The sequence below is a fragment of the Magallana gigas genome, chromosome 3, assembly GCF_963853765.1.
Source record: "Magallana gigas chromosome 3, xbMagGiga1.1, whole genome shotgun sequence".
NCBI classification, from domain to species: domain Eukaryota; kingdom Metazoa; phylum Mollusca; class Bivalvia; order Ostreida; family Ostreidae; genus Magallana; species Magallana gigas.
In genome coordinates, this window is record NC_088855.1 from 35,774,847 (window position 1) to 35,798,676 (window position 23,830).

At 32.9% G+C, this 23,830-nt stretch overlaps 1 protein-coding gene across 7 annotated transcripts; it reads right to left on the reverse strand.

Annotated features, from left to right (window-relative positions):
- Positions 1 to 246: 246 nt before the first annotated feature.
- On the reverse strand, positions 247 to 23,705 carry LOC105341520 (centrosomal protein of 104 kDa). 7 transcript variants are annotated; one of them, XM_066079474.1, is made up of 29 exons: positions 23,637 to 23,705; positions 20,808 to 20,950; positions 19,872 to 19,963; positions 19,437 to 19,518; positions 19,017 to 19,155; positions 18,687 to 18,752; positions 18,443 to 18,513; positions 17,973 to 18,082; positions 15,217 to 15,428; positions 14,473 to 14,500; positions 14,209 to 14,323; positions 13,316 to 13,390; positions 11,955 to 12,002; positions 11,014 to 11,066; positions 10,768 to 10,850; positions 9,942 to 10,106; positions 9,631 to 9,692; positions 9,304 to 9,376; positions 8,901 to 8,966; positions 7,301 to 7,425; positions 6,865 to 7,099; positions 6,391 to 6,486; positions 5,043 to 5,087; positions 4,639 to 4,665; positions 3,374 to 3,459; positions 2,106 to 2,214; positions 1,533 to 1,671; positions 1,191 to 1,337; positions 247 to 1,075 (listed from the first exon to the last, which is right to left on the reverse strand). In XM_066079474.1, the coding sequence occupies exons 2-29, from the start codon at positions 20,918 to 20,920 to the stop codon at positions 1,035 to 1,037; spliced, it is 2,703 nt and encodes a 900-aa protein (XP_065935546.1). In that variant the 5' UTR covers positions 20,921 to 20,950; positions 23,637 to 23,705; the 3' UTR covers positions 247 to 1,034. The 7 variants fall into 7 exon arrangements, with proteins under 7 accessions (XP_065935546.1, XP_065935550.1, XP_065935549.1 ...); XM_066079478.1 differs by lacking the exon at positions 13,316 to 13,390; XM_066079477.1 differs by lacking the exon at positions 11,955 to 12,002.
- Positions 23,706 to 23,830: the final 125 nt, after the last annotated feature.

Below are 23,830 nucleotides of genomic sequence, written 5' to 3' on the forward strand. Positions count from 1 at the left end.
AAAATATTGTAAATGAAAGAATGAACTCAAAATTGGTCCAAAACATGTATTTAAAATGAGTAAAATCTAAACCAAGCAAATGGAAGGTGGTGGGCTCTCTTGTTTTGATCAAAGAAAAAGTCACAACCTTATCAACTGGGGGAGGACTTTCTACATATAATATTGACACTTTAAGTCTTGTTATGGGGGAAGTTTCAACCTTGTTCATGTAACACCCAACCCGACATCTTCAATAACAATAACAAGTGATATCTATCAAGTTTAATGACTGTCATTTTTTCCTTCCATATCTATCTGATATAGCATACAGTACATTCTTTTATAAAGGGCAACATAGCAGAATACACATCAGGACTACTACATAGTAGCATACACTATATCAGCTGAACATCTGGCACTAGAAAAAAAACTAGATTCTCACAACCATTGCTCTGTTAGTACAGAAAATTTGAAATACAGAATGATATTTATCAAAAGTATGGAAGAAGCTGGGAGAACTGTACAGTGATCTGTATAAAAAAAAATTAACAGCAAAAACTGCAGTACGTGAACTGAACAAGTTGAATGAATCGGTTCACACAAGATAATCTGGTAAAAAAAGTACCCTACATAAGCCCATTAATGAATGAAAAGCCCATAAACCTCGTCACTTTAACCAAATCACACAGGATCCAAAAACCAAAATCATAGAAATGTTAATTAACGATTATTTAGGAAATGTCCTGAGATTCTGATTTTTCTTCACACCTTTGTTTGATTGGCACAATACTCTCAGCATACTCTGTGAGAAGAGATTTCTGGAACATATCAGCTCTAGTACATTGTCTATGAGTAAATTATACATATACTGTTATAAACATATATGTAGCTATTCTACATATTGCATCCCGTTTTCTGAGATAACTTCTGTTTTTTTAATACTCTAAGAAGATCCAGTGATTGTATTTTTCTTCTGTAAAATATATAGTCTGGTATATAATATCACAGCGATGCAAAAATCAGCGAATGTTAGTAAAATCCAGGAGTTTTAATATTTATCGTGGAGTTTTCTTTCCTTTCGGTGCGGCTTTTTTCCCTACAAATAAAGAAATTTTTAAAATTGATGAATAAATTTAACATAACATCAATAGAAAGATTTCATTCTCTGTATCAATATGTTAAGCTTTGCAGTTGTTGTAGAGTTAGCATACCTGCAGCAGGTGTTTTGTTGAGGGCCAACAGCCGTCTGGGATTCTGCTTACAGCCCTCCCTGCTCATTAGATGCGACTTCCATCCTTCCTCCCCTGACGCTATGTTCTGGTGACACAGAGGACAGTGGTTATTGCTCGCTCTGGCAGCTGAAACAAAAAGTGCATTGATGGACTACATTTTGTTAAATGTACATTTGTAAATGTTGTAATTGTTTAGGTTATCGTTCTACTTGTCAACCTTGTAAGTGGCAGTAACTAGTGCAAACAAATTCCATTCATTCTTATTTTGTCAATGATAGTGAAGATGCATTCACATAGCAAATAACTTGCAATATAACTTACAGTTACAGCTTTTGGCTGCTATATGTTCATCATAGTCAGACTTGGGGATGGCTTCTGTACACCGAGGGCACTTCTGGTAGTTAGTTTTGGCCTCACACTCTGTCAGTAAATGTTCCGTGTAACTAGCAATCTCCACGACCTGAAAAATAGGTTAATACAGGGTTTTGTTGATGAATATTTTTTTTTATCAATTCTGTCTATCAATGAGAATAAATATCCCCCTATTCATGAATTTATTTAATTTGAAACAGGATCGCCTGAAGCATATCTTTAGCATAATAATACTGTTTTTTCCATGAAGAAACTGATAAGAAGCACTGATCGCACCAGTGCACTGGTAGCAGCACTATATACTGTATACAGGGAATATTTGCCTCCGTTTTATTTTTACCCCTTTCACCCTGGTTGTCAGCGGGCGAATTTAAAACTTGGTGAATTCCAATGTCTTAAATTATCTCTCTTAAACACACCTATGTCGGGGAGATTTCAATATAGGACAAAACCGTTTGAAAGGGAAGAAGGGCGAAAATAACCCTGTATACAGTATATACATGTACAGAAATGCTGACTGACCTGTTTACAGTTGGTGCACCTCTTCAACATGGGACAATGCTTCCAGTAATGGAGATCTAGTCCCTCCTCAGTGAAGCTCTCATTCCTCTCTCCACAGAAAATACAGATGCTGAAACACACAACATGAATTTCAGAAAAAAGACCCACTCAGATACAGGGTAGAGCTATCGATCGGTATTCTGTCCTGAATAAGGTAACCAAAAATTATTTTTAAACATCTTAATTTCATTCTGATAGGAGCTTTGCACATACAGTATATCAGAGTCGTTAAATAACAACAACAATATGAAACATCGTTACAGAGTCAAGAATTATTGTCCCACACCTCGCACAGCGCATTTGTAAGAAGAAACATGCACAAAATTAAGAACATAACCTTGACATTTTAAAGATGCAGAAGACAGGTAGGTCAAAGCTGATTATTGTATGTTCCCCCTCCCCCCCACAAAAAAAAAATATATTATTTTTGCATTAAACACAATAGTAGTGATAAACAAATACACATATCATACAAGTACAATTGTTTATGATCAAATACATGTATACATAGCTTTTCTCGTCAATATACTAAACATAGACTTCCTTACACCGGGATATATACTATACATAGAATTACTTCTTCAAATTGTACATACCAAATTTTTCAAATTGTACTTATATACACTTTTGTGTCCATATTGTACATATATATACTAACTTTCATCATATAAATTACATAATTATTAAAATAAATTGCCTGTACTATACACAAACTTATTTGTCCTTATTGTACACTATCTTACAAACTTGTCCATATTGTACATAGTTATCTATACTGTATACACACTTACTTGTCCATATTGTACATAGTTATCTATACTGTATACACACTTACTTGTCCATATTGTACATAGTTATCTATACTGTATACACACTTACTTGTCCATATTGTACATAGTTATCTATACTGTATACAAACTTACTTGTCCATATTGTACACAATCCTACTAGTCCATTCTTTATACAAGGTCTGACTTACTTGTCTATACTGTATATACACTTACCAGTCCATATTGTACATACCAGTTATCTATACTGCATTCATACTTACTTGTCTATATTGTATAAAGTTATCTACACTGTATACACACTAACCTATCAATATTGTACACATTTAGTTATCTATTCTGTATACACACTAGTGTCCATACTGTACACAGATATCTATACAGTTATATACACACTTACTTGTCCATACTGTACATAGTTATTATATTGTACACACTTACTTGTCCATATTGTACATAGAGACATCATCATCATCCTTCTTTTTCTTGTCAAGTTGTTTTTTCTTTGCTGCATCTTGTTTCTGTCCCTGAAATATTGTGAAGAAATGAACAGTGACTGAATTGACAAGCATTTTATATGAATCAATCAACTGGTTACATTAATATTTAAAAATAAAGTTTACAGATATTCAATATGTCTTCAATGTCTCTAACAGTTGCTTACTTTTTCAGAACTTTGAATGAAATTTGTAACAGTTTATTATACTATAGTATCATTTTTTTTTTTTTTTTTTACAAATATATAGCATCAAAAACAGTCAAAACGAAAACAATATAGTGATAACTAATAACAAATACAATGTAGTAAAAATAAAAACCCTATTATATATTTTCAATATCTGCTGAAAGAACAGTGGGAACGGAATACTTTGACAAAATGTTAGAGAAAAAAAATGGGAATATCATGGGAAAGACATTCATTGGGAAAGTTAATAGTTAAAAAAAAATTATTACATATGTTTTATGCAGGGCTATATAACATGTCCAAAAGGCCCATGGGCCTTAACAGTCACCTGAATGTATTAAAGCGTGTAAACTGTGATTAATTTTATCATGAAAATTGTTTGAAAACTAACCACCCAATGTATTTTGACATACGCAACTATAAATTAATACATTCTTTTGGAGCCCAAATTAAGGCCTGTAGAGACTGAGTGTTGTCAAGAAGTTTACTATCTCTTTTTTTTCTTTTAATAAAGATACTACATATTCATTTGAAAAAAGTTCAAAACATTCAGATGATGATGATTAACAACCTTCGATAACACTTGTCATCATAGTGACACAAATAATATACGTAATAAAACGGTAATAAAGCATTAGTTTTGTTAATTACGTTTCACTGATAATCAATTAAAGAAGCAAAATGATGTAAATACCGTGCAATAATGAAACATGAATCAAAATAATAGGTATGTTATGATAAAGCATTATTTTGAACTTGCACTTGGAAGCAAAATTTTTCTATGTAACAAATATTAGAAAAAAATTTATAGTAAACACAAAAACTAAAATCTACACAAACTCTGCTATGAATAACAGACAAAAATATTTCCCCAAATTTTGCGAAATTTGTATTACTTTCAGATCTTAATTTTCTGATATAAATATGTGTTCAACTTTTAAAAAGCTTTAACAAAAGTAACTAAATGATAGAACAGCTTCTAAAAATATTAAACAAGGGAGGGGTGCAAACTTGTACCAACCATTTTCTTTGAGGCAATACTAGGTCTCTGAATAATGAAATTTAAAAATGACTTTGTATTTTTTGGTAGCAGAGAACACAAATTTCAAACATTTTTTTTTCAAATTTTATCCATAAGATTAATGCATATACGAATTTAAACACATGGAACTGACAGAACTATTAAAATGAACCGCTTAATTCAACATAACATACTGTAGTCAAACATTATTATGATAAAAAACATGGATAAATATGCTTGGGCGAAATGAAATAATGGTAATTAAGTCTGAAGTACAAAAAAATCTTTTCTTTTATTTCACACCTGTACTTATCAAGAATTTTATTGTCTGCTTCTTTTGCAGGAGATGTATATAAACTGCATATATAGTTAATATACTTAACAGAGAATCACTCCATACTTACTCTTGGTGCACCTTTCTTGTTCTCCAAGACAGACTCATCGATTGGCTGCAAAAACCAGTTACAACAAATCAACTAGCTATCAGTACATTATATATTTACTACACATGAAGTACATGGAGTATATGTAGATAATAGTCACATTCATGTAAATAACAAATCTATAGGACACATCAATGGCAGAGAGAGATGAAGAGATACAATGTACACATTTCTGGATCAGTCATCTGTTTTATATCAATTGCCTAATAATGAATTTCATAATTCAAAAATTTTAACGAGTTTTTTTTTAATTCATTCATTGATTATAAAATGATAAACATGAGATAGAAAGATTGTAATGATAAATCATTTTAATAAGTACAGTACACTGGTATAGAAACTAAATGGAAAATTGTCCACATATCTATATATGTGAATCACAAATTTTCTTCACCATGCAAGTTTATACATTTTATCTCTTCTTTTGATGACTTATTTGATGACAAGAACAACTATTCATATTTCTAGCTCAAACTCACTTAAGTTTACATAATTTTTATGTAAAAAAAAATATGAACTCAATAATAATTGTTTTGATCAATGTATCAATTTAAAATTGATATGAAAACTTTATTAATGCACTAATGCTACTGAGAGCCTCTTGAATTTGATTACAGTAGTTCATTCTCGTAATTGTAGTATGAGATGTATTCCTCCTGTTCAAAATCATTCAGAATTGTTCAAGTCTTTGTCACAATACATGGAATATCTTGATTTAGTTAAACCTTGATCATTATCTTAACAGAATGAGTTCTACACACATTACAGAGAGATAATGAGAGCTCTACACAGAAAAAAAACAACGATATAGAGTGACTACTGAGTATATAGAGCATCACATGATTGAGCACACCCAGCTAATGCAGGGTACCTTCAGCTTGGGTTTGTGTTTTTTAGGTCTAGGTGAGGGGTGGTAGTCCTGATGATGTTATACAAAAAGCAAAATGATATGGAAACCACAATTATTCACACTATAACAACTGAAACTAAAATACAATAAATTGAAGCACTCTTAAGCTGGGTTATTCAAAACATCAAAATTAATGATTCATTTGTATTCATTGACATGTATATTGTATATACTGACTATGAATGCATAAATACATAGAGATTGCAGTTATCACCTAATGCAACTGAAAATTAATTCAGTGGTTTGAAATTACAATGACCAATTTAATAATGATCTTCGTCCTCACAAGATTACATACTACTCAGGAGAATTAATATGCAAGATCATTTTTTTTTGCCACTCTGGGAGCTGTAGTGTACATGATAAGTGTAATTGTATACATTCTAAACTTCATCTGACCTGTTTTCCGGCGGCCATGTCCTTCAGTTGCTGAAGCTGCTGTTGCAACATGTCAATCTCCTGCTGTTTCTTTCTTTCATCATCTGCTCGCTTTCTCTGGAAACATAGTACGGATGAAACCAACATACAGTGTAAAAAGATTCATAGTTATTAGTTTCATTTAGATGATGAAGAAAATGATACACAAAATAAGACAAGCAGATTAAGAAATTATTCTTATAAATTCTTTCCCATTACCGGGTATTTAATTTTCATTTTTCTTTGAAGCCATCTTTTCAGCCACTATTTCAAATGTCATCTCAAAAGGAAATTCTATTTTTAATCAAATAGATATGAGACAATACACTGTTTTAATTTCCTTTAGCTCATTCTAAGATTGCATATCACATGTACAAACAATAGAATTCAACAAAATAAAGAGAGCACCATCAATTGCTTCATCCTTAACTCCTAAATATTTAAAATGTCACACACCTTTACGTCAGTTTTGGTCGGTTTTCCATCCACCTTGTCGAAGTACTCAAACAGCTGGCGGTACAGTGTTATTTTGCGGGTCTTTTCGTTGTCCGGGGGGAGGTAGTCTTTGACTGGGTCCCTGACCTCTTTGTACAGGTCCTTGATGATTCGCTCAGCCACCTCTCTCACTTTGTCTGAGTTATGTCCCAGGGCAGTCACACAGAACTGCATCAAGTTTTCCACAGTCAGCCCACTGAAAAACGGGAATAGATTCATTCAAAGGTTTGATGTTGGATACAGGATCTTAAACAATTATTTATGATTTTATAATAATTAAAGTATATACACAAATTTTGTACTTTAGTTACAAATCATGCTAAATCATAGTGGGCCTGGGAATTCAAACTGTAACTCATTAAATTATTACATGTATCAATCTTTTACTCTGACTTACGTGTTTGACTTGATTCCAAGCTTCAGGTACAGTGCCTCCACTATTTCACACTGTGTCTGAGCTTGGCGAGGAGCCAGTGATAACTTGATTGGCTTTGTACATTCATGTGGAACTATGTTGGTTGGCTGCAAAATAAAATCCATTTCTAAAGTGTTATACATCCTAAACGGACAACCATAACTTGATGTCACTTCATGTGTTAGACTTTTATTTAGGATATTTGGTTAAAGATACAGTGAAACACCACTATAACGAAATGCCAGAGTCAGGCAATTTTGCTTCCCTATAAACATAATTCGTTTTTATCCATTAAGTTTACAACATGTAATACAGTAATGGAGAATAAAAATCATTTCACTTTGAGCGTCAATTCATTATAAGCGTGTTCGCTATAACCGTATTTTACTGTATTTGTAAATTTGTTAGTCATACCGTAATCCGGTGAATATAATACCCACTTTTCTCCCCAGCATTTTATACCGTGAGAAAGGGGTGCGTATTATACATCCCTATAGGATTTGGACATATTTTTTCCCTAGCGGAAGTACGGGGTATCACACTGCCGTATTACCTATGCTGTTCACAGACAGGACCGATACCCCGCTATACATCGTAACATTCCTTCATTATCACATATATATTTATATTTAACCCTTAGGAAATCATTGTTATAGCATGTAATTAAAGAAGATGTACACTTTAAGTCTGTTAATAAATAAACTGTTTCAAAATTACCTTTAAAAATTAATTTGAACTGCCTATTCTTTATATCCGTGTACGCCGCCATTACAGCTGTTATTAATAGAATGCGGACTTGGATGGCCACGTGCTATTTGTAACCGATCTTTGAAAACAGCTTACACATCATTTGGCTCATTTTTAACCATGTAATGATAATTAATTTATTGCAAATAATTATGAAAATAAATAATTCTATAACCTATTCCGTTAACGTTAATTGAAGCCATTGAAACAGTTGTGCTCCCCCAACACTAACGCTTGACACCTTGGGTATCTCAGACACCCCCCTTGGGCTTTGTGTACTATACACGACACAACTATTTGTGCATATATTTTATTATGTTCCAGGCCTCTAATTGATCACTTTGATCGGAGTCATTTAAGAATTAATTAGGTCCGTTATCTATATACCTGTACATCGTCCGTTTTTCACTTCACAGGGATTGTAATGACTAAACAATTATATAACACTTGTTAAAAGTAGTTGATTTGATTTACGGTAGAATATTTAATACTAGGTCTATTTAAAACATTGATTATGAATTAAATATATTACCACGATGTATTGGTTACAATAAATCCGTATCTAAGAAAATATTGTGTTTTTCTTATTTTCCGGTAGCGTATTCCCATGATGAAGTTGAGCATGCATACAAAGTATAACTGCTTTGTTGATACTCAGGATTACCATTTGGTCAATTTTTTTGATGCGTATCATACATCCAAACTAGCTTTTTTTCACCATTTTCAGGCCCAAAGTGGGGGGTGCGTATTGTACACTACTGCGTATTATATTCACCAGATTACGGTACATAGAATTTTCTTTGAATAATCTAGCTACAATTACAAAATTTCTTACCTTAACTTCCATAAGTGAGGCCTCCTCTAACACAAAATTCTTGGCATCCTCACGATTTCTCTGAGCCTGCTCAATGAAAGTCAGTCGTGTATTAACCATATCATTTCAAAGATTCAGAGAGAGCATCAACTATATAGAGGATGGTCATGTGTCATCAACTTGGATAAATATTTTCAAATCTAAATTTCATCTACCTGTATAATATGTAATATGTATGTGGATGAGTTATATTTCAATACAGGTAATGCATGTAAATTGGTTTGAATGACCTATCAAATCAGTTAAATAGGTACTTATACAGTCATGTCTATGTCAAAAGATAATACTTTATTCTCATCTGGTACTGATGTTTGATACAGAGACATGTACTGAATAGAGTCATTTAAATGGATGTAAATCTTACAGTATCCCCTCCCTTATGTAGAAGGTTTGGCATGGTCTTCTCCACTGCATAGATAGTGTCCTGTTTTGTTAACCTGTCAAGTCACAACGAAAGGTTACTGTGATTGTATCTACCAAACTACATTATCTTGACTATCTACTAAGCATTAATGTACAAAATAGCCATTATCTATCAGAATAATACCTTGAACCTCAATATTTTCTTTCTTATGGAAAATGAAAGTTTTATACAGCACATTAATGATCAGCATTCTAATCTATCTGCTTTAATTTTTCGACATTGTGGTTTGTTCAAAAGAAACACTTTGCCATGTACAAACACACTTACTTGTGTTTAGGAATGTATTCAGTCAGAATCATTCTCAGCAGATGTAAACCAGCCTTGAACACCTGGATAAATTAATATTATTGGTTATCTAAAATGTTAATTACACATGTATATGCACTTCACTTACACATGTACCATGCAGTATATGCACTTTACCAACATCTTCTAAAACTCTGGTTTAAAAAACCATTCTGTGAAGTAAAAACAACCATACTCCTTCCCCTCCAAAATGCCTTGGTTAATACTATATCTTAAATACTAGTACATGTATCACGTTAAAAGATGAATTATGAGAAGAGTAACCGTCTTACAGAATAGACTTTATCGTCGATGGCTCTCTTGATCAGGAAGATGGTGGCTTTCAGCAGGTTGCGACACTCCTCTTTTGCGGACACGCTGCTCTCCTGGACATGTTTGTACACTGCCAGTAAGGCATCCTCTCTGTAGGACCAGGTCTTACTGTACGCTTTGGACACCTACAAAACAGAACTTTATTAAGTACGGTTATCATGTAACACCCGTGTCTTTTCAGTATTCATGGTTGAGCAGCAATAAAGCTAAACACATTGACTACTGTAGATTCCTTATATCTAATTCTGCGATCCTGTTGTTTTGTATCAAAATGTAGGAATATGAAATTGCAAATGGGGAACTTTTATCCTAATCTCTTATAATTCTCAACTCTCAGAAAATAAAATCGAGATTTTAAAATCTGCAAGGGGTGCTTCTTGGGATTTTACGTGGATGTTAATTCCTTGCTTTTATTTAGGACTCGGTATACAGTATTGCCAGGCATAAGTAAAAGGACTGTAGATTCCTTAATATTTTATGCATGTTATAAATCTGTGATTCTGCAATTTTGTATTCAATGGAATGTAAGAATATGAAATTGTGAGTATCAAAATTTTCTTTACCGGTAAATTGCATATACTCAGTATGTCACAACTGTAAAGGCAATATTATCAAATCTGTGTGGGTTGTTTCTTGTAGTTTTACACAAATAATAAATTGCCACAATTATAAGGAATCTACAGAACTTGGCAACACATATTTCAATTCATAACACTTTCCAACATAATAGTAATATTTAGTCAGAAATATCATCAATGAAATAAGAGTCAAAAATATATAACAAACCAGGGGTTCTCCAAAAGCATCAATAGCATAGGAGGCTTCCCTCAACTCCTTCTCACCCATTGGTTCAGGTTCACCAGTGATACCTGTGTACAAAAAAAGTGTGCGAAAATATATTTATTTTTAAAATAAAATGATGTACATAGATATTGATGATGTATCAGTATCTGTGCAAATAATATTTAAAATTAATTAATTCAATATTTTATCTAAGTGAAAAAATCAAGCAACGTTTTTAAAAAGACAAACCTGTATTAGTTTCTGAGGGAGCGGGGTCTTCTTCTTCTGGGACAGGTGGGGGTCTACAAAATGTTCATGGTAAAGTTACACATTGTATTCAACATTTATCAGTGTCCTTTGGTTGCATCTGCATGTATTTAATTCATACAAATTGATGAAAATCTACATTAATTTAGTTGATGAAAAAGAAAATGATCACAATATCTTTAACAATTCAAATATTTAATATATACATGTACATGTATTTTAATGATAGATTTTTAAATAATTTTATTTAAACTATGATCAAAAAGTTTTTTTTAATCCTTACGATGTTTTAATAACTAACATGTAATTTAAATTATTTACATATATATAAAAATATAAAAGTATATCAAAACAGGATTACTCATTGAAGAGATAAAGAAAGAGTAGATTAAAGACTGGGGAAAAACCACTAGGTAATATATATCAAGATTGACACAGTTTATAAGCAATGCTCACAAATTTAAAGATTCTTCAGCATTGATCTACATTAACTGTTTAACATTTCATATTTCTAATCTGATTCTAACACTGATTAATGAAATATGAATTACAATGAATACATTAGTTACTGTTATAAACTTTTTACCAGATAATTTACTTTTTACTAATTTTCATTCAAAGTTCAACATATTTAATTAAATTTCTGAGTAATGAATGAAAATTCAAAATAATAATGCAAAAGCAGTTAGACCACAATTCAGAACAATTTTACTGCATAATTTACACTCTTTTTGATAAAATTCATGCAAGCATTGATTTTTTTTTCATATTTCATGCAAAAATGGAAGAAATCCTTAGCTGCCTCAAGTTTTGATATCTCAACTCAATTAAAAGCAATTCAAGCTGAATGAGAAACTGTAAATAAACAAAGAATTAGAGAAACAAACAAAGTTGATGTAACCTTGACAACGACAAGTACGTACATAAAATCTTTTGCCAGATCAGTTGGTTTGACATGGCGCTTTGTAAAGCTTGTAAAATTATAATTATTGAGGATGTAATGCTCGTGACATGCTAAAGATACAGCAAATGTGCTTCAAAATATGCAGTGTACTTTATTCATGCAGGTTTTGCACTCTTTACACATTAATATGATATCTTGTTAACTGAAACTTTTAGTGGAAATACTGTAGATTCCTAATTCAAATTGCAAAAGGCCCATCTCGCAGATTTTAAAATCTCTCTTTTATTTTTGGACAAATGCACACTAAATGAAACTATGATATAAATATGGTGAATGTGATTTTTATATTCTCACGAATTGATGCAAAACAGTTGAATCACAGAATTTAGCTACCGGTAGTACTCGAGTAAAATACGGAATCTACAGTAGATAAAATGTAACGTGCTGTGACTTCCTATTCACATGTTCACATGCACATATGCCTGGAAAGATGAGACTTCAAGCTTTAACACTGGAGACCTGTACAGGTGAAGTGATTATATACAGGTATGATACATAGTGTAATTGCAGCATTGGTGCATATATATACATTGGGTTAATCTGATAAAGAACATACCAATACACAATAGTAATGCATTGAAATCCCTAGTTGCAAATCATAGCTCTCTAAGAGATATATGTAGACAAGATATACCAGTTCTGCCTTTATTATCAATGGCCATGTGCTTTTGAACATACATGTACATTAAATGTTTGCATTAAATGTACAATTTCTGGCACTACAGAATTAAAATTTGCAACTACAGTATATGCTACACTGGTAAATGTGATTGCTATCTACTGATGATGGGTGTGAATGTTCAGCTACAGATACAGTGCATCATGTGATTTGGTGAGTTCAGTGACAAAACAATTATGGTTTACAGTGAAGTCATGAATGAAGAATCTTTGGTCTAGCTTCATAGCACTGGAGACAACCTGGAGACAAACAAAATGGCCACACACAATGTATAATGTCTTAGTTAGCAATTCCAATGGGTTCAACAATAACAGTATGTTTGCTTGTAGTCAAAAGACAGGAAATCACTTTACATCCCCAAATGTACATGTACATCAACATTAAAATTTTTAACATATCTCTAATGATATCGCCAAGAAATAAATAACAGAGAAAAGCATTTACTTTTTTCCCCCAAAAAAATTATTTGAAATATAATCATAACTAATGAATGCTTATAATGCTTCTTTTTAAATTCACAGCATATTCATTGTTAATGCTGCAATTGTTGAAATCACACATAGGAACCACCACCTGTTGATGTTTTGAGCTACTGCACCACAATTAGACAGAGTTAGAGCCACACCAGATTGGATACTCACTTGACCGGTAGGACCCGCTCATCATAGGGGGTGCGCGGAGGGGGAGGGGAATCGCTTGTAGGCTTTGAGTCTTTACTGATTTACATGTACAAAGAAAAGAGGTCAATCTATCAATTCTGAAAGTTGTCCTACATAAACTAAGGGGACATCCTGAACTGATCTGTAATCAAGGCAGCTTTATAATTTCTTTGTATACTATAGCAGAGTGAAACAAAACAAAATTATGAAAGACATGCACTTTGACAAAAGAAACTAATTAACAGTGACAACTTTTACAAGGGAATCAATTAAGTGTACCAGTAATGCACCTAAAATAAAAATATTTTTTAGAGAAGGGTAACAATTTGGTGTTTACTAGATAAAAAAGATTTTTATTACACTTCAATGAATGTGCAGCTCTACTGATGAATTTTCAAGTAAAAAAAAAGTAATCAATAATGATAAAAAAAATGAATTGCAATTGGTTGAAAATTAACAATTCAAATTAAGCAAAATTCATGCCAAAATGAAATAAACTTGTCAATGACAAAAGTAAAGTGTGTTGAAAGCTTATTTACACTATCTTATGTAAAAACAGCAGATTTGTGGGAATACTTTCAAAAGCTCTACAAAATTGCACACAAAAATATGAACTAACAACGTATAATTATCTAAGGATCTCAAATATTTTCTAATAGTACAACATGCAAATTATATGCATGATAATAACATATTTCCATACATCTATATAAAGATACATTTATCAACTAGTAGACAACTACCGTAATATAAAATAAAAAGTTAACAATTTAAAGATATAAAGTACTGTATTGCATAAATACATGCATTAAGATATTGAAATACATATGCATATTAAAATAAATATAAAGGTGGATGAGTGCATTTTGACCTACTTTTTCATGGCTGGGAGTGGTCTCTCGTCATAGGGAGTCCTGGGAGGGGGGGTTTGGGGTGGGGTCCTGTACGATATTTCCTGTAATCGGGGAGGGGTTGCCTGACGTATTGGCTCTGAAACAAGATGTTCAAATCAGCAAAGGATTCAATTTAAATCAAAGTAATGATAGTTCTGAAAATAGGTTGGTATTAGCACCAGCACTCAACTTAAAAGGTATATGAATCCAAAATTCACTTCATCATGATAAATCTCATCCACTTACCTAAATCAATCACTTGTGGATGCCTTGACTGCAAAATTTAAAGATTTATATTAGAGCATGTTAAAAACAACAAGATATCTGTGAGCCAATGATCACTATTAATACATGTACCCCTGTTCTGATGTGAATATACAAAAAAGTTGTCATTTAATAGAAGTTGATGTCTAATTAGTACAAAAATAAATCCCAACTTATGGCATGCCTCAACAAAGAGCAATAAAATTTCAAGCATCTGTGTTGATAGTTGCTGAGAAATCTTTGACGAAAATTTTTTGGCTAAAAATAAACGAAGTTGTCATTTAACAGGAAGTTGACATCTGATTGGTGTCAAAACAAATCCCAACATATGGCATGACTAAACAAGGGGTGTTCAAATTTCAAGCATTTGCAATGAAATATTGCGGAGAATTTTTTGACGCAAATTTGTTTTGAAAATTTAGGCTAAAAATAAACAGTCATCATTCAACAGGAAGTTGGTGTCTGATTGGTACAAAAATAAAAATCTTTAACAAATAGCGTGCCTCAACAAAGAGTATGATAAAATTTCAAGCATCTGCAATTGATAGTTGCTGAAAAAAAATAGGACAAAATTTTTATTACGGACAGACAGACAAGGGTAAAACAGTATACCTCCTTCTCCTTAGGAGCAGGTGTATAAAATATACAGAATCAAAATAAGAAATGATCATACATGTTCATTCATTTATCATTCAAAATATACACTATTCGAGAATTCAGTATTACCCCTGATGTTTCGAGTAGGTCTGGCAGGTTGAGCTCCTTGTAGACCTGTAGTCGGTACTCGTCCATCTGGACCTTTCTTAGCTTGGCTTTGTCATAGTCCTCGTTTTCTACTGCCTGACGTTTCTCCACTTCGTATTTACCTAACTTCTCGCCGACTTTCTGCAGCTCCGATATTGCCGCTTTCAATTTCTTAGCATACTCAAATCTTTCTTCTGTAAATCATAAACAAGAGGCCCATGGGCCACATCGCTCACCTGAGGAACAATAGGTATGATAAAGTCAGCTTAATGGAGTCATAATACAAACAATCTGGACAATGTACAATAATACATGTAGATCCTGTATAAATAAAATCCATTTTCCCCCCTTGGAACTCGGATAGCCCTGATTGCTGCCAATATTTACAAGAGCAGACTTTAATCACCGCTCCTGCACATATATAGGGACTCAAAGTTACGTAGGCAGGGATGACCGCACACCTACGCAACTCAGAGATAACGCAAGCAGGGATGACCGCACACTTGCGCTAGAAAGGCCAGAACACCAGAAGGGATGACCATAAACTAGTGCTCCGCCGCAACCACCACCAAGACAAGCAGGTATGACCGCACACTTGTAGTAATGCTAAACAGGGCAGGAAGGACCGCACACTCTGTATCGTAGGTTAGAAAAACACGAAGATTAGATAGAGCAGGGATGTCCACACCCTCAATCTCTCCGTACCTGTTCAAGTTTAACCCCAAACAGTCGCTACTTGCAATGTAATATACACTGTCTCTATATATGTGCCGGCCTAAAATAATTCATAGTATCTAAAAATTGGAAATCAAAAATAAACAAACTAATCCGGCCTAACCCAAAACTACTTATGCAGAACAACTTATATACATTGAATATTTATTATTGTATAAAAATAATCATCACAATAATTGGTTAACAGTGGATGCATTAATTAAAATAATCAAGAATCAATAAATCAAGGGCAATAACTCAAAACAGTAATACAAAAAGATTCTAATGAAAAAATAGCTGCCTGTTTCAATTTTATAGTCATATCACATGTTGAGTATTGCAGTTCTCAAAAAGATCCTTTACAATTGTTTATATATGGGATATTTAGCTACATCAAACTCTGAACCTTCTTGTGAGGCCGAAGAATTGTCCTGGAGCCAAAGTCTTAACAATTATAAAGAATCATCTTGCTGATTAGAGTCTGAGAAGAAGATTTTTAAAGATTTACTCTATATATATTCCTATGTAAAACTTTAACACCCCCCCCCTTATGTGGCCTCACCCTACCCCCAAGGGTCATGATTTTCACAACTTTGAATCTACACTACCTGAGGATACTTCCCACAAGTTTCAGCTTTCCTGGCTGATTAGTTTCTGAGAAGAAGATTTTTAAATATTTATTCTATATATTCCTATGTAAAACTTCGACCCCCCCCCCCCCCCCCCATTGTGCCCCACCCTACCCCCAGGGATCATGATTTTCACAACTTTGAATCTACACTACCTGAGGATGCTTCCACACAAGTTTCAGCTTTCCTGGCTGATTAATTTCTGAGAAGAAGATTTTTAAAGATTTACTCTATATATTCCTATGTAAAATTTTAACACCCCCCCCCCCAATGTGGCCTCACCCTACCCCCAGGGATCATGATTTTCACAACTATGAATCTACACTACCTGAGGATGCTTCCACACAAATTTCAGCTTTCCTGGCTGATTAGTTTCTGAGAAGAAGATTTTTAAAGATTTACTCTATATATTCCTATGTAAAACTTCGACCCCCCATTGTGGCCCCACCCTACCCCCAGGGGTCATGATTTTCACAACTTTGAATCTACACTACCTGAGGATGCTTCCACACAAATTTCAGCTTTGCTAGCTGATTAGTTTCTGAGAAGAAGATTTTTAAAGATTTACTCTATATATTCCTATGGTAAACTTCGACCCCCCATTGTGGCCCCACCCTACCCCCGGGGGTCATGATTTTCACAACTTTGAATCTACACTACCTGAGGATGCTTCCACACAAGTTTCAGCTTTCCTGGCTGTTTAGTTTCTGAGAAGAAGATTTTTAAAGATTTACTCTATATATTCCTATGTAAAACTTCGACCCCCCCCATTGTGGCCCCACCCTACCCCCGGGGGTCATGAATTTCACAACTTTGAATCTACACTACCTGAGGATGCTTCCACACAAATTTCAGCTCTCCTGGCTTTCTGGTTCTTGAGAAGAAGATTTTTGAAAATTTCTCGAAATTTTTCATTAATTTCTAATTATCTCCCCTTGAAAACGGGTGTGGCCCTTAATTTTCACAACTTTGAATCCCCTTTGCCTAAGGATGATTTGTGCCAAGTTTGGTTGAAATTGGCCTAGTAGTTCTTGAGAAGATGTTGAAAATGTGAAAAGTTTACAGACAGACGGACGGACGGACAGACGGACGACAGACAAAATGTGATCAGAATAGCTCACTTGAGCTTTCAGCTCAGGTGAGCTAAAAACCAAATACTTAGTTAAGGATCATTTTGAACCTCAAGATGGCTTACCATAATCTTAAATGCAATATGTGTATTAACTGATTTCTTTTTTTGTTCAGTTATTCAAACATACCTGTGGATAACAACATTTTTTTAAATAAATTGCATTTGATATTAATAGGACACAATATGAGTATTAAAGGAATAATATTACCATAACACTGATGTTGTTTCCTAATTAATTTTAATGTGCAGAAAAATTGTCTTACGTAAAACGGCCTCTTGTTTTTTCTTCTCGAGCTTGCGGATAATGCCTGCAATTTCTGGATCTTGGTACATGTCAAAAGCTAGGTCATCTAATGGAGAAATGAAATCTGGCCTGCAAAACAGACACATCAAGATACGAAACATTCAATTTGTGACAAAGACTGGACATGTACAGAGTGTCAAATTAAGTAACAAACAAATACAGTTTTACTTGCTAGTTCATTGAACAATCTTCCATAAATTTGTAGTTTTTTTTTTACATAACAACCCTCTGCTCAGAAAAAAATCCTCTTAATTGCTTTATTTGCCAATGGTTAAAGAAACAAACACCACTTTTAACTGGCCATCAACATCCTTTTCCCTTTACTCTTCATCTTAGAACTTTCTTGGTTTTCTTGCCATTGCACTGACATTATAAACTTTTATTTTCACATCACCCCATCATTATGATTTATTTTATGAAATAACTCACTTGTTGTACAGTCCTTCCAAAGATGGATCTGCTTCAATGGCTTTCCTCTTATCAGGATCCAAATATACATCCTGTAGAAATTTAAAATTCAGATTAAAATAAAATGCTGTCAGAGGCATATGAAGTCTAGTATTAGTATACTAGACATATCATTAAGAACTAAATCACCTTTACAAAATCATGCAACAATGTTGTTTATATGTACATCATTTTGAGGTAATTATTTGGGCTAGGATTCACTTACTGGGTCTGTGAGATCTGTGGGTCGTCTAATGTCATCTCCTATCACATTGATAGCAATGATACCAACCTAATAACAAATAATAATATATATAAACAAATAAATCTTCTTGAAAAAAATGTTACTGGTAATACACTATATCAATATGAATACCTATGAATACTGAACAAGATAAAACGCTAAAAACCCCTTGGCTTTTTTTTTTTAAATAGAAAGTTGGAGAACATGAAAATGGATGACCGCATTTCTCAAATTTGTTGAACAAATTATCGTAATTTCTCCTGAACAGTAAATACTATATGAAGATAGATTCAATAATCAATAAGTCCTGACCTGGTTGTATATGTTATATTTGTTGATGTGGTTCTTGTGGATGTTGAGCTTCAGATAGAGACCTATAGCATCAACATGTACAGACTTCAGCTCTCGCGCTTTGTATCCAGTCTTCTCATTGTCAGATAGAGACACATACCTAATTGAACAACAAAAATGGTTAACCATGCAAAAGAAATATCATATTAAATTTTGTTACTCAAGTTAATTACAAGAGTTGTGTATTGTTAAACAAAATCAGAATACAATTCAATCCAATATAATTATTTAAATTTTATACCTTTTTTAATCTTTAAATCAGAATTAAAGCACATTGTAGTTAAACATGCTCTGACTTATGTCAATACGATACCCTGTAAAATATTGATATGAATCGATAAATTGATCTCCCCTTATACATGCAAACACACTGTAACCTACCCTAGCCTGGTGTAGCGGGCATTTTCAAGATCCTGCAACTGCTCGTCAGGAACATCCCCAACAAAAAATTCTATTTTTGTAGCTGTAATTAAAAAATAAAACAATAAATAGTCAGCCTTTAAATCTTCAAATGCTGCACTTCAAAAAGGCCCCCAATCAAACATTCATTTACTGTAGTTTTCTAATTAAAGGCAATGCATTCGTATCCATGTAAAATCGTGAGAGGCACCCTATGGGGTTTTAAAATTTAAATATTTATTTTTCTGACAACTGCATGTATACCTAATGAAATTGAAACTGAAAAAAGTTTGTTCATGATTCTAAATTCTACATTTTCACTATTTGATACAAAACAGCAAAATTGCAGAGTTAAGCATGCATGTAAACAAAGGATTTTACAGCAGATGTTTAAGAGACATGCAAGCTTTGACTTACCTATAAGGTACTGATGAGACAGAATCTGGATCTTCCTTAATCTTGATCGGTTTTCTAGTTGGATAACTATGTCCTGTGGGTACAGGCAATACCTACAATAAAACTCAGTACATCAATATATTAAGTTCATGTGACATGTATATCTACAAACATTATAAAGTAATACTTTTATGATCTATAATAAAAAGGTTTCAATCGAGAGTCATACAGTAATCCAAAATCAATCAAATAAAGAAGATCTATAGATCAGATCATCAAATCAGAAATAAAATCATTGACAGATATGAATATGATTCTTCTTCATTTTCTAAAAAAGTAGGCATCCTTTGTTAATAAAGAGTGACATTACTACTATACACTGTGAGGGATGCCTGCACACACAAGCCTACTCTCTACTCAAATGAGTCAGACTCTCTAGAAATGAACTCACTTAATTGACTTCCACCATGACATCAGAGGACTGACACATTTTCAAATGAAAGACAGATAATTGTTCATTATGAATACTTGACATTTTTCTGTTCCATATAAAACCACCCATGATATTGACAAGTTTTCATCCTAAGAATATATCAAAATAGCTATCACATGCAATTTTCCAATTTTGCTGATTTGATGCCCATTTCCAATTTTATATGTTTATGCAATTTTTTTTTTTACAATCAGTATTTAAAAAAAACATTTTGTCAAATATGCCAAATTCCTGTGATGTGATGTTTGACTGCCAATTTGTGCCTCTTCAATCTATCCAGCTCTATTTATAGTTACAAGTTTAAAGACAACTCACTTAATTGAATTCCAGCCATATGCCAGAAAACTTTAGGTTAGATAAACAAAAGATGACTTTGAATTGGTTGAAGAAATGATCAGACATTAAATAAAATGTAATGTTCACGATACCTTTCCCTTTTAGTACATGCAAGTATAAATCTTTACCTGGAAGACTGCCAACCCTTCGTTAGAGGACTGTGATAATTAAGCTCTGCTGCCCTGTAACTTTCATCCTGTCCAGACACATGGATGACTCGGAATGGTAACTTTCTTGGCATGTTGATTTACATTGTAAGAGACGCACTGACCTATAAAACAGAAGACATTTCACAGCTCATCTTTTACATATAACAAGATACTATATCATTATATACTGTATGCATGCACAATTATGGGTAATATCTCCAAAACATCAATCTTCATAACCACACAGCAGTTCAATAAAATAAGAGACAGTTGTGTGTTCTTGTATTGTAGACAAGATTTTTAAATCTATAGAAATCATCCAAAGTACATGGTACTCAGTTTTTAAACTGGAATATTGATTTCTTCAATGTCTGTACCTTGAAAAACAAACACTAGTTCTATACCAATCATTGCCAAATAATAGATTGTCCATTAAGTTCATCTCATCATAATTATGAAATGAAAGGTTCCAATTTTACACTGAGGTATTGATTTGGTTCTATCAAGTGTCTATATATTAAGAGCAACATTGCCAAAGCAAATGACAGTAGCTCATTAATAATTCATTTTATGATCACATGTATCAGTAATCAACTAGGCGGTACATCATGCTCTATTTAGTAATGTCTTATTATCTACCTGGTACTGAAGTATGCATCATTTTAATATTCCTGTTCCAAAATATTGAAAACTTTCATTTTCATGTGAACTGTAAACATAAATTCTCTCTTTTAGATTAATGATGGTACATGTAATACATTGCAAAAACTAAAATGCATTTCCTCTATTTGATTTATGTTCTGTACAACTTTGCCATATAGAAGCCCCACAATCGCAACTTCTCGGGCCTTTCCGGCAAGCTCTGAAAAACACCTCGAATGTATTACCTAGGCGTCCATGACAACCCCCCTTTTTGTAAAACTTGAAATAACTAGAACACATTTTACGATCTGTTGAGATGTGAGCTATACTTCATTAAAGTAAACGATATACACTAAAATATAACACAGAAGCGACATACAAGACTGTCTAGCCGATACTTATTTTAATGGGAAGCGACTCCATTTTGTATAAAATTTAACATCCGGTGATGTTAATACATTCGAGGTGTTTTTCTGAGCTTGCCGGAAAGGCCCGAGAAGTTGCGATTGAGAAGCCCCAATCCATTACCCAAGGAACTTGAAATTCTTTTCAAATTTTCAAGTAAAGTAGAAGTTCTAGCCCTAAGGCTCATAGGAAAAAAGACACTGAAATGAAGTTTTTGGACTTAATAGAAGGATCATTTAAAAAGACCAGGTTCACTTGGTGTTGGATATCTAGACGACATTTCCAAGATTTGTAACTAAAACTCCTCATAGCTTTTCTTTTGAAAATCAGTTTAAAATACAATTTTTCATCATTTTTACCCAAACACACCCTTTTATTTTAAAGCAATACATTGTCATGAAGCATTAGTGAAAAATGAAAGCTGAATGAGAGGTGATATTACCTTTAAAAATGTATTTCTTGCAGTTTTTGGGTGTAGCTGCCATATTAGCAACCTTATATTGTTCAACAAAGTTAACTCAATGACTGAAGCCATATTGATGTATATTGGCCCTATTAAAACTCTATTAAAGGACAATATATGATATAGGCCCGATATGGCCCCCATAGTTCGCAATTATTAAAAGTGCTTCAGGTACACTAAATTGTTATGTTATTTTTAGAATAGTTGCGATAATATTTTTTTCACCTCTTTATTTGATTTATTTGCACTCACTGGCAAAATCCAACAAAATATCAAGTTTTTCACTCTCACTTTATAGTTACTTGGGAATTGTTTTTGTCAAGTTGTACCGAAAATTCCTGTTTTAAATGTTGTTATTAAAGGATATTTTAATAAATCTTTAACCAATTGACTTGAAAATTCATAGGATTTGTCCAATGTATGAGAGTTCCCTTTGAATTTTGCCCATATTAACTTGAATTAGACACACATGCATACATATACACACACAAATTAGCAGTACATGCAATTTATATTCCCTTTGCAACAAGTTGTCTCAGGGGATAATAAGTAATTGACTATGCACACCATATAAGTTTCATTTTAGACACTGAAAAAGTAGCAAACTTCAAATCAGAAACATATGAAATAGTAAGTGATGAAAAAAAATATTCTCGACATAACCTTTCTTCAGCTCAGACATTTTCGAAAACTACGAATGAAATATGCTGTAATAATTGTTGACTAACACATTGTTTAGTTTAAGTTTAGCTTATGAGCGGAAACGGGTATATTTTTTTAAAGTATATATGATACAGCTATATATATTAAGCTATTCAGAATAAATCTTTAATTTTTTTGGCAGGTATAAAAAGTTTAAAAACTTTATCAATGTTAATGCCTTACAGCAGAGACATAAATAACATTATAATGTTATTTATGTCTCTGCTTACAGTAGTGATAGTTTTTAACTTAATTTTAAACTGTCAATATATTAATGAATGTAAAAATATGACTTTGACGGAACATATATCATTAAATATTGAAAAAAACCATGATACTGTATATATAGATATATAAATATTGTAAAATTTACTCTCATATATAACTTAAAAGCTATAACAATAACATTACTCATGGTTGGAAATATTATGAAATGCGCGCTCAAATTCACCTTATCATTGACCAATGTTCACAGAGCACTTGCACGCAAAATACAGTTTATCAAATTATCTATAAGTCATATGTCTAATCTAACTCATAAATGAGAGTTCGCTGACAATTTGAAACTTTCATGCGAGAAATGAAGTGATATTAACCTGCATTTACTTGACAACATTCAGTTTGTGTACATTGACATCAATGGCGCACCAAAGTCTCGGAGTAACGAGATTTGACAAAATTATAACCAAATAAAAATTTAATTAAGTGTTTAATTAACTCTATTCAATATACCTAATCCACTATAAAAATTACAGAATATATAATTTTGATCCCATATTTTGGGATTATT